General features: G+C 39.2%; 1 protein-coding gene across 5 annotated transcripts in view; it reads right to left on the bottom strand.

Moving 5' to 3' along the window:
* CHST9 (carbohydrate sulfotransferase 9) overlaps positions 1 to 12500 on the bottom strand; it is an 87714-nt gene extending 75214 nt beyond the window's left edge. Inside the window, exons 1-2 of one of the 5 annotated variants that reach the window (XM_042808878.1) lie at positions 12483 to 12500; positions 7568 to 7774 (exon numbers count right to left, since the gene is read on the bottom strand). In XM_042808878.1, the coding sequence (XP_042664812.1) occupies positions 7568 to 7667 (100 nt within the window). In that variant the 5' untranslated portion in view covers positions 7668 to 7774; positions 12483 to 12500. Of the gene's footprint in view, positions 1 to 2808; positions 3065 to 7567; positions 7775 to 11026; positions 11146 to 12482 lie in introns of those variants that run through there. The other 4 variants (XM_042808877.1, XM_042808880.1, XM_042808879.1 and 1 more) reach the window with 4 other exon arrangements.
* Positions 12501 to 13435: the final 935 nt, after the last annotated feature.

Raw genomic sequence — 13435 nt, 5'->3', positions numbered from 1 at the left:
TTTTTTTTTTTTTTTTTTTTTTTTTTTTTTTTTTTTCTTTTTTTAAACAGGAATAAAATGACAGGGAGTTTTTTCCCTATCCCTACACTAACTTCTACCATCTCCTGGCAGTGTTGATAACTGTCATGTCATTGTCCCATACAGATGCGGGCTCATAGGAAACTAGAGGATTAAGAGACAACTGTGCTCATTCAGCCTGAATTTGCTAGAGCTGTGATTCACTGTGGATTTCAGCCAGGATTGTGCTATGGAAAGCTGCATGGTCAAAATCAACACAAAATCATCTGAAACAACAAAGCAGTGAGGGACAAATTCTATTTGCTTCCAGGTATCACACAGTTTTGCTAGATATCAATGACGGTCTTGGACTTTGTTATGATGGGGAAGTATGGTGAAGAAAAATCATTTTTAGTTGATATGAGTTGTACTGGAAGGAGTAAAAGTTCTTAAAGACCAACTGAAACAGATCATATTTCCCAAGCTGAAAAACACTATACCCTCTTGCTGCCAGGAAGGTTGCTACTGCACATCTTCACTAAATCAGGATCAAATCAGTCAAAATCCATACTATATGATGTGCCTGATATTTTACCCTCTATGAAGTTAAGCTGATGAGTGCCTGAAAATAACGTTATCTTTACAGGGAGTAACACTTTAAATACAGCATATTCTGCAATCCTTAATTAATGAATATTTACAGTCTTAGAGCCTTTAAGCTGATTTTCTCTCTGACACTGACTTTCTACAGAAAAGAATGCACTTCAGAGTTTTGGGGTTGGTTTTATTTCTGGACTTATCATAGTATCAGAATCATATAACAGTTTGGGTTGGAAGGGACCTCAAGGATCATCAGGTTCCTACACACCATGCCATAAGCAGGATTGCCAATCACTAGATCAAGTACTAGATCAGGTTGCCTAGGCCCCATCCAACCTGGTTTTAAACACCTGCAGAGATGAGGCATCCAAAATCTCTCTGGGCAGCCTGTTCCAGCAGCTCACTTCCCTCTCGGTGAAAAACTTCCCCCAATATCTAATTTAAATCTTCTCTGCTTTACATTAAAACCATTTCTCCTTGCCCTATTACTATATACTCATGTGAAAAAAGTTGTCATGCTTATAAGCTCCCTTTAAATACAGAAAGGTCATAATAAGGTCTACCCACAGCCTTCTCTTCTCGAGACAGGACAAGCCCTCTCTCCTTCATTCTGTCTTTATAGGAGAGGTGCTCCAGCCTTGTGATCATCTTCATGGCTCTCCTCTGAACCCTCTCCAAAGGCTCATCCTTCCTGCTGGGGGCCCCAGACCCAGGTGCAGCACTCCAGACAGGGCCTCATGCAGGCAGAGTAAAGATGGACAATCCCCTCCCTCATCCTGCTTGCCATTCCTCTTCTAATAAAACCTAGGATACCATTGGCCTTTCAGCATACAAGTGCACTGATGGCTCATGTTAATTTTTTCATGTACCAGGACCCCTTAGTCCTCGTCAGCAGGGCTACTCTCACAAAGTTCTTCTCCCAGTCTGTATATGTCTGGAATTACCCCGACCCAAGTGCAAAACCTTGCCCTTTGCTTTGCTGAACCTCATTAGGTTCACAAGGGCCTACCTTTCAAGTCTATCAAGGTCCTTCTGCTGTATCAGTTGTACCACTCAGCTTGGTGCCATCAGCAAAGTTGCTGAGGATGCACTGAATCTCATCAACTATGTTGTCAGTGAAGATGTTAGAGTACCCGCCCCAAGACAGACACCTGGTGGACACCACCTGTCCAGGTGAAGACTGGTGACATGGACCATAACCTCCTCACTGTGACCATCTAATCAATTCCTTATCCACCAAATGGTCTATCTTTCAAATCCATCTCTCTCCAGTTTCTCTATTGAAGGATGTGGTGAGGGTCCATGTCAAAGACCTGACCCTGCAGAAGTCCAAGTAGATGACATCAGCTGCCTGCCTTTTATCCACTGATACCATCACAGCCATCAGCTTGGTCAGGTACAACCTTCTCTTGGTGAAGCCAGCCTGTCTTGGATAACCCACTCGTCCTTCATGCACTTTAACACGCCTTCCAGGAGGTTGTATTCCTGGATCATTCCAGGTGCAGAAGCGAGGCTCACCAGCCCGTAGCTCCCCAGCTCCTCCCTTCCCACTTTCTTGTGAGAAACTTCAAGAACAATAAAATCATTCACCAACCAGCATTTACTGATCCTAATCAATCATTCTTATTTTTTTCTTCAAGCCAGTAATGAGGAAAATATGTAGAGAAGACAGTATATTCTAATGAGAAGGGTGAATACTGAACACATGCTGTCTCACTGATCGCTAAGCACTGTAAACAAGGAAAATTTGCTTTGTCATACTGGTGACATTCTCCTGCTGTTAATGTCTCATGCAAACTACCCAAGGTTTCTACAACAAATATTTAAAAGGTCCTAAACCAACTAGATTATCCATGATTAATACCGGTTATTGAGCACTTTCTCATTGACAGTCAGACTCTCCAACAAAACTTCGATTTTTCTGTAAATGTTTGCCTCTGTAAGCCATTACATATGAACTATCCTTTAAGCCATAATCTTGTTCCATTTGGGTGAAGTTTAAATAAAAAAGATATAAAAAAAAAAAAATCAGCTGCACAAAGACTAAATGGTACCGTGTATTGCACACATTCACACACACACACACACAACTGCTACTTAGTATGTCAAGACATGGAAGAAATTTCATAGACTCAAAGTATCTCAATGAGTTACCAAGAGATCTTGAGCTACCAAGGCTAGGAAGGAAAGCAAGGAAAAAAAAAAGCTCACCTTCATGCTGAGTAGCACAGATACGGTCTGGATAGCTACCAAGAGCAGACTGAAGTGACACAATTCATGCTGTTTTATCAGATGTCAAATTTTTCTTAGAATGAGATTGTTAATGACAATTTGAGTAAAGCTTCTTCAAATTCTTCATAGAAATAAATGCATCAGCCTAAGGAATGGGAATGCAGTCAGAGTGATGAGCCTACTCAGCAGCTCAAAGGGCAAAATGTTCCAGTGTCAGAAAAGTAAGCAGGCTGCTGAAAACTGCCTAGTCACTCATATAGTATTGCAAAAAATTGTAGGCAAATTCAAAAGAAATGTAGTGACACTTATGCCCTGCAAAGGAAGAAGAAAGCATGTACAAGTAAACCAACATTCTAAGGCGAAACAGCTGCTGAGAAAAAGAAGAGGCAGACTTTCCTACCCTCAGGAGTGATAAGGACAGCACAGCATTTCTCCAGATGAGTTAGCAGTCATACTGCACCTCATGAAACACTGAAATAGTTCCAGATAAGCATGAAGTTAATAAGCACACTCCACAACAATGAATTCCAATACATTTACTGGAAAAAGAAAGAAAACAAAGCACTCATCACATAAGTCTACTCACAAAAATACTCAATGATAATTTTGTACTAGCCAATCACAGTAAATCATATGAGCCTCCAAAAACATAAGCCTTCAAAGTACAATACCAGAAACCTATCTTAAAAGTATATTCACATCTATAACATAGCTGGGTTAAAACACAAGTGTCCTATGCACACTCACATGTCTTAATTGAAGAGATTCATAATATAAAACTCTACCTCAGTTCTGGAAGACCCATTAGTTTGCTTCCCCTATTTGAGATTACACTGCCAGAAATTATTAAGCATGGAACAAATAGTAGCTGCTTTTTTTTTTATTTTTTAAATCAGTGACACAGTATTTAATTCCCCTAGTGAAGAGCATAAAACAGTATAGAGAACTGTCCAGTAAATCAGTAGCACTTAGTTGATTTCATTTCTGACTATGAACATATATAAATAAATATTTGCATTTATGTTGTAGGCAGAACACACGAGTACATTTTACACTATCAATGTTGATGTCAGTGATGTTAGCCTGGTATAATATGTAGGTGTTGATGCCCATATCTCCAATTGCCCTTGACATGTCTGTTTCCTACCATGCAAGGAGGTGAACTGATGACTTCCAGCAGAATGGGCTCTGACATCCAAGTGTGGATTTATCATCCTGTCTCTACACACTCCACGCACAAAGACAAACCAAGATACTCATCTCTTATCACAGTTCGCTAATGTCTCTCTAAAAAGCCAGAAAGGACCATTATAGAGATAGGAGCTGCTTTTCAGAATGATTTTTTTTCTTTTTTTTTTTTAAAGGGATAGAGATGACAACCATGATTAGAATTAACCTGAGGAGCACAAGCATTGCAGGAGGGAGCGGAAGACATGGCATTCCTGTGCTGAGTCAAACCTTAACTACTTTCTGCTTCACCAACCAAACGCAAACACGATAGTTATCTGTCTTGAGCAGGGCACCACAGAAGTGGAAAACAGTTCCAACTACAACAAAAATTTGTCTTTACAGACTCATGGCATAGCAACCAAGAAGCACAAGGAACATTTTTCATTTCTCCGTAGAATATCAAATCAAATAGTTGCAGATTAAAAGTCTAGCTATCTTACAGCTGTGCAACTAGTGACACAGTTAAAAGACAATATAAAATCCTTATATAGATACTTGTCAATTTGTGCTTCTCCAGACAGCTCATCCCCAAAAATGCCACAGTTCACAAAAAAAATGTTTGTCAGTATGGAAAACTCAGCAGAAAAGAGTGGAAAGTGCCCATAAACCAAGGCATAATGTGAATACAGAAATACATTTCATTTCGTAGCAAGTTTAAGTAGCACCAAGGAAAGGAGGAGAAAATCATTAGAGAATTGTGCTGTAGAATACTTAGAAGAGGTACAGGTGTTTGAAATAAAACAGAATAGTTCTCTACATTCTAAATTAGAAGAGAAACAACCAAGACTAGACACCAAAGAATGACTTTTTTTTCCCATGTACTTTCTGATGTGCTTGACCTGTCTACTGCAAAGAATGCCAAAATTCATTGTTTGGATTCTGATGAAGTGCTGTCAGAACAAGAGTCCATTGACACAAAAGGGTACAAAACTGCAATCATATTTTAAGCTCGTGAATGATTGTGTTATTTTCTGATAGTTCCTATTTTATTATTGAAACACATACATACATAATTTCCATGTGAAAACAAGAAAAAGACTCTATGAAAATGATGGCAATATAATCAATGAGAAAATTCTCAAAGAAAGCATCTGTTTGCCCCAAAGAACACAGTATCTTCCAATTTGCCCTTTATTTTTTCCTATTTCTTCTTAACAGTCATACATACAGAGAAAAGGAAAGTGAGACTGTGCAGGAGGAGAACAGAAATAGTAATAGTGAGCACAGCACAGAAAGAAAGGTTAACTACAGGACAAAGGATGGAAGGAATGTAAAGAATGTCAGCAAGTAAATAAATCAATAATCTACAGACATCATCTACATTCCTGAACTACCTTGAAAGCAAAGATGTCTGCCATTAACATTCTCAAGAACAGCACAGATTTTTCAAGGAAGATTCACTCTGTAAGATCTGCTTCTGTCAATACACTCTTGTCAACACTTGATTACATGGGAGCCTTTCCAAAGGGATCCTATACTACTTCTAAGAGTTTTGTTAAAATACGCTTGTAAATACATTAGTGGGATTCACAGGGTTGTTTTCTGGGGCCAGATCTCTTCAACATTTTCATCAATGACTTTGACACAGGACTAACATGCGTACTACGTAAGTTTGTGGATAATACTAAACTGGGAGATGTAGACTCTCCTTAGAGTAGTGAGGCCCTGCACTTGACAGATTTAGGGGTTGGGCAATCACCAACTGCATGAAGTTCAGTAAGAGCAAGTGCTGGATTCTATACCTTGGACATGGCAATCTTGGATTTACATACAGACTGGGGGATGAGAGGTTGGTTATCATCCGTATGGAACAAGATTTAGGAGTTCTGGCTGATGGCAAGCTGAGCCTAGGTTAGCAGTGTGCCCTAGTAGCCCAAAGTGCCAACCACATCTCGGGGTGCATTAGGCTCAGCACTGCAAGTGAGTGAGGGGAAGCATTGTTCTGCTCTGTGCTGCGTGGCCTCACCTCAAGCATTGGGTACAAGTCAGCATGTCACAATATAAGGACAAAAACTATTAGAGAACATCTGAAGGAAGGCACAAAGATGCTGAAGGGCCTGGAGGGCAAGACAAGCGGAGGCTTTTTTGTTCAGTCTGGAGAAGAGGAGGCTGAGGAGAAGCCTCTTGGCAACCTGCTGCTCCTCATGAGGGGAATGGATGGGCAGCTCTGCTCTCTTGTGACAGCAATTGGACCCAAAGGAATGGCATGGAGCTGTGTCAGGGGAGGTTTAGAATGGGGGTTAGAAAAAATTTCTTCACCAACAGGGTGGTGGGCACGGAACAGGCTCCTGAGAGCAGTAGTCGCGGCACCAAGCTGCCAGAGTTTAAGTGCTTGGACAGTGCTCTCAGACATAGGGTTTGGATTTTGGGTGGTCTTGCACAGACTCAGTGATCTATGGGGATTCCCTCCAACTCTGGATATTTAATGGTTTTATGATCAGCCCAGAAACATTAAAAGCGAACAAAATTGTGACCACTGCACTTTGTTGAAACACTCAAAATCAACATCAAGTAACTGCAGGAATAATGCATTAGAAATCCTCAGCTATCCTTCCCTGAGCTAAGCAGAATTACCTTACCACAGCCTACCAGCCCATGCCAAATAAAAACACAGATCAATGAAACCAAAAGACTAATGTGGTTCTATGAACATCTCTCTTCACAATATTATCAGTATATTTTAAAGAAATATTTTTTACAGGGGAAAAAGAAGTTAAGCAACAGAGGCAAGAGGACATAATAGGCAGTACTTTTTAACAAGCTGGGAACAGACCATATTTTTAGGGAGGGAGAAAGAAAAACAAGTATCATGGCATATTGTGCTACAAAAGAGGTGTATTGGCAAAGTGAAACAGTGGGTGATGAGGATGTTACAAATATCCACCCCATACACACTACAGGGAGCTTACTTTAGATTAACTGAGCATGTACTAGGGGCTGAGGAAAAAGCTGACAGAAAATCAACGGAGTAACATAACCCAGAGCCAGTATCAATACACATTTAGCTGAAGTTGCAACATGACTGATGTGACATATGACAAAGGTTCACAAATCCAGTATCTAAGTATCTCTAGCAATAACAACACTGGGATGGGATGATTCCTTATGAGTGTTGTCACCATTTTTGTTCACATTAGAGTATTGCTTTTCCACACAACATAAATGTATAAAAAGCACACACCCACAAAATCATCAAACAAAATTTCAGAAGTGGACTTGGCTTTGAATACACACAATATGCTTTCATAACACTTATTTTTGCAAATGAAACAGATATGATTAGGTTCCTAGGGGGCCTCTTCTCATGTATGTATGAAATATTTTATTTTATTAAAACAAATCAGTCAATGTCATTCTACTGCCACACAGGGGGGACTTCTTTGAGCTTTCCACAGTTACTTAATGGACTTCCCAAACACCTTTTAAGCCATGGATGCAATCACTTTATCAAAAACTAATAAACAAAAAATCCACCACAAGAAATCCACAACCCAGAATCCTACTGTACCTGTATTCTGTTCTTCAGTCCAGGCCTGCAGATACATGAAGAGGAGTAGACCAGCTACTCCAAACATCAGTAGCGACACAAAGACTTGTCGTAGTTTCATGACCCTAATAGAGGGCTACTTCTCAGCTTTCAGAAAAATGCATGGCTCATTTTTTCTGAGTCCTCAGTGTACCTGCATCTTCTTCAGTGCCTTCTCCAGACTCTGACCTGGAATAATAACAGATGCAGTCAGTTCTTATATTACATGTTATTCTCCACCAAAGACTCTGTAAACAGCATACTGTATACAAGCTGCAGCTCTTACAAGCTATTATTTCCAACACGTAGGTTTTTGTTGATGTTCCTGAAAATATTTCTGTCCCATATGGGATTCAAACAGAATTCTCAAAGTACCTGCAGTCACCACCCCACCTCCACACTGCTCATCATCATCCGCTGCTGTAATGGAGGGAGTTAATGCCCTGATGAGATGCCTGGGAAATTTATTGCTTAGCTTTTCACCCAGCTATATTATGTGACATGGAAAAGACTTGGGCACTTCATTCTTGCCTTAACTTCATTGGAAACATGATCTTGCCAAGAAGAAGTAATTTAGCTAGTCCTGTATGCCTGATACAAAAGGGCCATAAACTCAGTTTATAATAGAATATAGAAGGCACTGCAGAATATCAGAAACAACTCATTAACTTGATTCAGAACATGTTTAGTTTGAAGGCAGGTTACTAGAAGCTCAAGAGCAGCTGTTAAAATTAGGCTGCAAAGCAGGAAGTAAAAATAAATTGAAATGCAACACAATAGGACACTCTTGTAATGTAAATATCTGATAGAAGTATGCTGTAAACAGCAAATAACGTAATGAAAAAGCTTGAGCTTATAAATGAAGATGAGATACTGAAAAAATACTGGAAATAGATATTAAAAGAACTGAACTGAAGCACATGTACATTCAAATAAACAGAAAAATAAAATATGGGCACTTAATAGTTATTCTGAAATGTTAGAGTATGGTGCATTCCACAAGAAAAGTTCTTATTTCTAAATAACTCAGCACTCTCACATCTATAATGGCTGGGTCTCCCATTAAAAATGGCTGCTGAATAAAGAGAGTTAACTATGTTTTCTTAGAGACAAAGGATTTCAGAAAGAGCAAAACAGCATTCATGACTTCAGAGTATTTTCTCTCCTTCCAATTCTGCCATTAAAATTATACAGTACTTTGTGAAGCAGAAACTTGCCTGCAGAAAGTAAATCAAAGCTCCAAGTATATATCACTTTACATGCAATTTTTCTGTATAAGACAGATAGCTAGGCATTAAGAGAACATAAATGCTCTGTATGAAGTCTTTTTTTTGTATGGTCAAAGTACTTTGTTTGAACCCGGGACATTGTAGGCAAGTTAATAGTTGCTTTATTCCATACAGTTCTTTCCACCTTCCTTCTGCAGAGATGTAATTTTCTCCACATAATATACCTGTTTGCAACTATTACAATACACAGTATTTGAAGGAAGTAGTGAAAACTGGGCAAAAGCAAAGAAAATTCTTTAGGGAATTATTTGTCAAATGCCTTTGGAAAAAGTGGTAGTCGTGGAGCCTCCTTCCAACCCACTCTTCTTTACCTGGTACTTCTCTGACCTCTTCCTACAGCACCCTCAGCATTCTCAGACCTGCAGTCATCCTCATTTAGGTTTACCCAGGTCTCCACTCCCAACCTTTGCACCTGGCATCAGTCCTGTAGCAACTACACTGCTTACACACCTTCAGAAATCACTCTGCTGATGAGGAAGTGACTTCCCAGCAATAAGCAATGCTTTAAGAGCCTTCAGTTAAAGGAACAAGGAATACAAAACCCTTCTGTTTCTCTATAGACAAAAACTACATTGTCCCTGTAACAGGACATTGACAGCATCTGGATTAGGGAGGGAAAAAAAAAAAAAGAAAAGAAAGTAGGACCTGTACGTCTGAATGAGCATCTTTGAAAGAAAATGCAGGCACCTAAAAGTGGAAATCCACCTCAATCACAGCTCAATGCAGCACCACCTGCAAACTATGCATTATTAACATTTGGATGCACAGTAAAAATCAGGAGCAGTACCGAACAATTAATCTGTTAAAAATAAAAATAGATGTTTTTTTTCTAGGGTAGTTTCTGTTTTGAGAGGGTAAAAATTTGTAAAGCACACTTTTAAATGTAACTACCTCTATATATTTTGTAGATACACATACATGCTACAAAGGAAAGGTAAGCACAGAAAGAAAAAGAAATCACTCTGTAGACAATTTACTCCACCATCAGTCATTACAATTATCTTTGTATCAAGTTTTCATTCTATTTGCAATTAGTTCAATTTATTTAATTTATATAAAACTGTAGAATTTGTTTATGCACTAAGTTTTAAGACTACCTTTAAATAAGAATAGTTATTTCAGCATTGGTTAGAAACATATATCAAATCCACACAATTTAAAGCTACTCTGCTACCTTACAGTATTTGGAAGGCCTTTCAGCTTGCATAAGCAGTTTAATTTATTTAATACGGTAATTTGTAACTCATGTATGAAAAAATGATAGCAGCATTAAAGAAGGCTGTATCTAAAAGTCTACTAGTAGAACGTGAAAAATGGCCACACAACTCTGACAAATTTGCTCCTTCAGCATTAAAAAACCATGGTCATGGATAACACTCCCTGGCATCCTGGCAAAGAGAGAATATCTGCAAATATTCTTTCATCAAGATAAATGCTCCCCTGTGGCTGAGAGAGAGCAACAAACAAGTAATTACTTTCAACTTAAGTATTTTCAAAAGAGATTAGTCCTATCCACATGAAGCTCCAGTACCCCAGTTAGGCTGTAGATCTTACTTCCTTCACTCCTAGTCCTGGCTCTACTGGATGACAACTTGACCTGCTGGGTAGAATGCTTACTCCAGGGAAGTTAATGCAGTCTAACAAACTGTTGTTCCTTTTCTCCTATGCCAAGATTGACTCTTACTTTAGCTTAGCCATTCCTACCTCTTTTGGAAGTGTGGACCCCAATGTACCACCTCTTTTAACTTGAACTTCCACAGGGCAACATTTTACGGATGTTCTGACTGTTTGAGACAACTTGATATATACCCTTCTTAATTGCTCTACAGAGACAGGGAATGCAGCAGACAGAAACACTACACATTTCTGTTGGCAACACAGAGTGCTTTGCAGCAAAAATTAAGAAAAAAAAACTTGGTAAGCTTATAGGCAATTTCACTTCTGAGGCTAAATTTCTTAGTTCTATTGTCAAATTTAACAGAATTTGAATTCCTGAAACCCTTAATGTAAGATCTCTGCATTTTCCCCTTTCATGTTTCAAGTCCAGCTGAAAGGTACAAATTCCTGTATGCGGCCAACACAAACAAATGAAAGAGCACAAATACTCAAAAAAGAAGAAGAGTTCATTTCCCTGTTTTGGCATGCTTCTTACATCATCCACTTTGCTCCACCTGGCAAGCAAACACCTGCAGATGAAGTGAGGCATCTCCAGCACTCAAGTAGCTCTCTGCTATTTCAGATCAATGCCAGCAGGCATTGGTCACAGAGCATTTGGCTTAGTACTTCCTTGCCACTATTCCACCCACCATCACATGGTTCTGAAATCAGAGACACAGAAATAATACATCACCTCACAGATTTTTTATCTTTTTTAATTCCCCTCCATTTTTTTTCCCTTTACCTGAAAAAGATCATCAAATCAGTGGTTAGTTAACCAGCCAAAAACTGGTAAAAAGCTAGATGCTCTTTTTAATGGTCAAAACATTCATAATACTGTGGGTTACCACAAATTCCCACCCACTCAGCATCTCCCTAGGCACACCTGAATTAATAAAAGGAAAGCAAGAAAGAACACACAAAGGCACAACCCTTCACAGCCCACCCACATTTTCTTCTTCCTTCTTTCCTTTCCACCCAGAAACAGCAGCCCTTTTTCATAGAGCATCGTGACAGAAAATTTTGCACCAAGGAACGTCCTGCTGGACAACCACCCAGGCTGCTTTCAGCACAATCAGCAAAAGGAGAGGAGGGTATCTTCTCACTTCACTGCTCCCCATCCTCCCTCACTTCTCATGTTAACCTGTGTGTGTACTTGACATGCATCCTCTAGGATCATCTTTCCACTCCCCACACCCCATTCATCTGGCTTCACAACAACAAACACAAGGTACAGCCTCAGCTCTTAACAGTGCTTGCACAGTTCCTCGTATCAGGCAGTGCTATCCCTCATTCTAGTTTGTCCCAGAGGCTACTAGGAATAAATATTCAGCATTTGCTCTTCTCTCTCTCCAACAAGTTACGCAGAGTATTATGGCTGCGTGAAGTCAAAGTCCTTACAGAAGCTTGGATTAACTGTGTAACCAGATCAAGACAATAAAACTCAGTGCTACTGGGCAAATGTGCAGGAACAAAAAAAAAAAAAAAAAAACCATAACATTGCCCTTCCAATCCATAGGAACATGCTGGGAAACAGAAAAGGTTGAATATCCAGCAGGCCTCATTATAGGGTCTAAGCAGAGGGGCAGTGCTGCAGTGAGTTTCTCTCCTGCCTCAGGACAGCCGGCATTTCAGTGACTGGCGTTGCAGAGGGAGATGCTTTGTCTAGGTCCACTGGTACTGCTGACACTTCAGCAACCCCTTAACTTCCAGAGCCACTTATGGGAAGGCTGTGTCTAAGCATAACTGAAGACACCATCTGGCCTGCATGACTTTACAACTAGCAATAACAGAAGATTACTACCTAGCAACCTCACAAATCAGGTTAAGATAATTTTGTTATTGAGTGCCACAAGAAAAATAATGGAATCTATATGGAACATCATATGAAATATGCATCTGAAATGTATATAATGAAATCTTCTGCATAGGGATGCATAGGGACTTCTTACCAAAGATGAAAACTGCTTAAAGTGCACATCCTTCACTCACCCACTGAATATCCTGAAACAATAAAGCCCTTCTAAAAAACAGAAAGGAAACCTTTACAACTGAAGTTTCAAGAACAATCAGCAATTCCAAAAAATCAGCATCACCAGAGCAACTTCCCACCACTCAAGCCACACATATTTAACATTTTTCTACTTCATTCTCCCTTGTTACATAGCAAACTTCAGTGCTGTTATAGTAATTACATATTATTAATGCATTTTATAGAATAGAATGTTATACAAAATGAAGAATGTGGCACAGTATATAAGTTCTGCATTTGATTTGGCCATTTTAATGTATTCAAATCAGTTTTTCATTACCTCTTCAATATTTTTTCCAAAGAAAAATCTCTTAACAAAGCAGTGCATGTAACATGTCTCATTTTAACTACCAGAGCATGTATTGGTTTCTGAAGCCATTAAATTGCTCCACAGTAATAACATCAGGTGACTGAAACCAGTCCATGGTACCCACACTACTTCTGAGATCACACAGCAATACAGTTACTTACTGGTCCTACTCATCAACCGTAAGTCCTCTTGAACTTCAGACCATATCAATTTAACCCACAAAGTAACTAAGATAGCTCCTTTGCAGGTTATTTTACTGCAGTTGTATTAATTTTCTTTATACAGGAAGCAAATAAAAAGCTTTCTTTGTGTTAATGACAGATAAATGCATAACCTGTCCTACCTGTGAGTGTGAAGATTAACCTACTGGCTCCATGAGACATTTCGTTTAAGAAGAACAGAGAAGATACTCCAGTAGTATTGATAACAGTGGGTTTGGAATTTTACCAATTTACCAAACATTCACTGCCAATAGTTTCATTCTATAGACCAGGACATTCTTTCAAAACAAAATGTATCAAGGAGCCAGTAGGTTAATCTTCACACTCACAGGTAGGACAGGT

This window comes from Centrocercus urophasianus, unplaced genomic scaffold (assembly GCF_019232065.1).
Source record: "Centrocercus urophasianus isolate 14NV4802_14NV808 unplaced genomic scaffold, USGS_Curo_1.0 seq_11, whole genome shotgun sequence".
Classification (NCBI taxonomy): Eukaryota; Metazoa; Chordata; class Aves; order Galliformes; family Phasianidae; genus Centrocercus; species Centrocercus urophasianus.
Note: the sequence above shows the minus strand (reverse complement) of the source record. Positions and strands in the feature narration are given on the sequence as shown.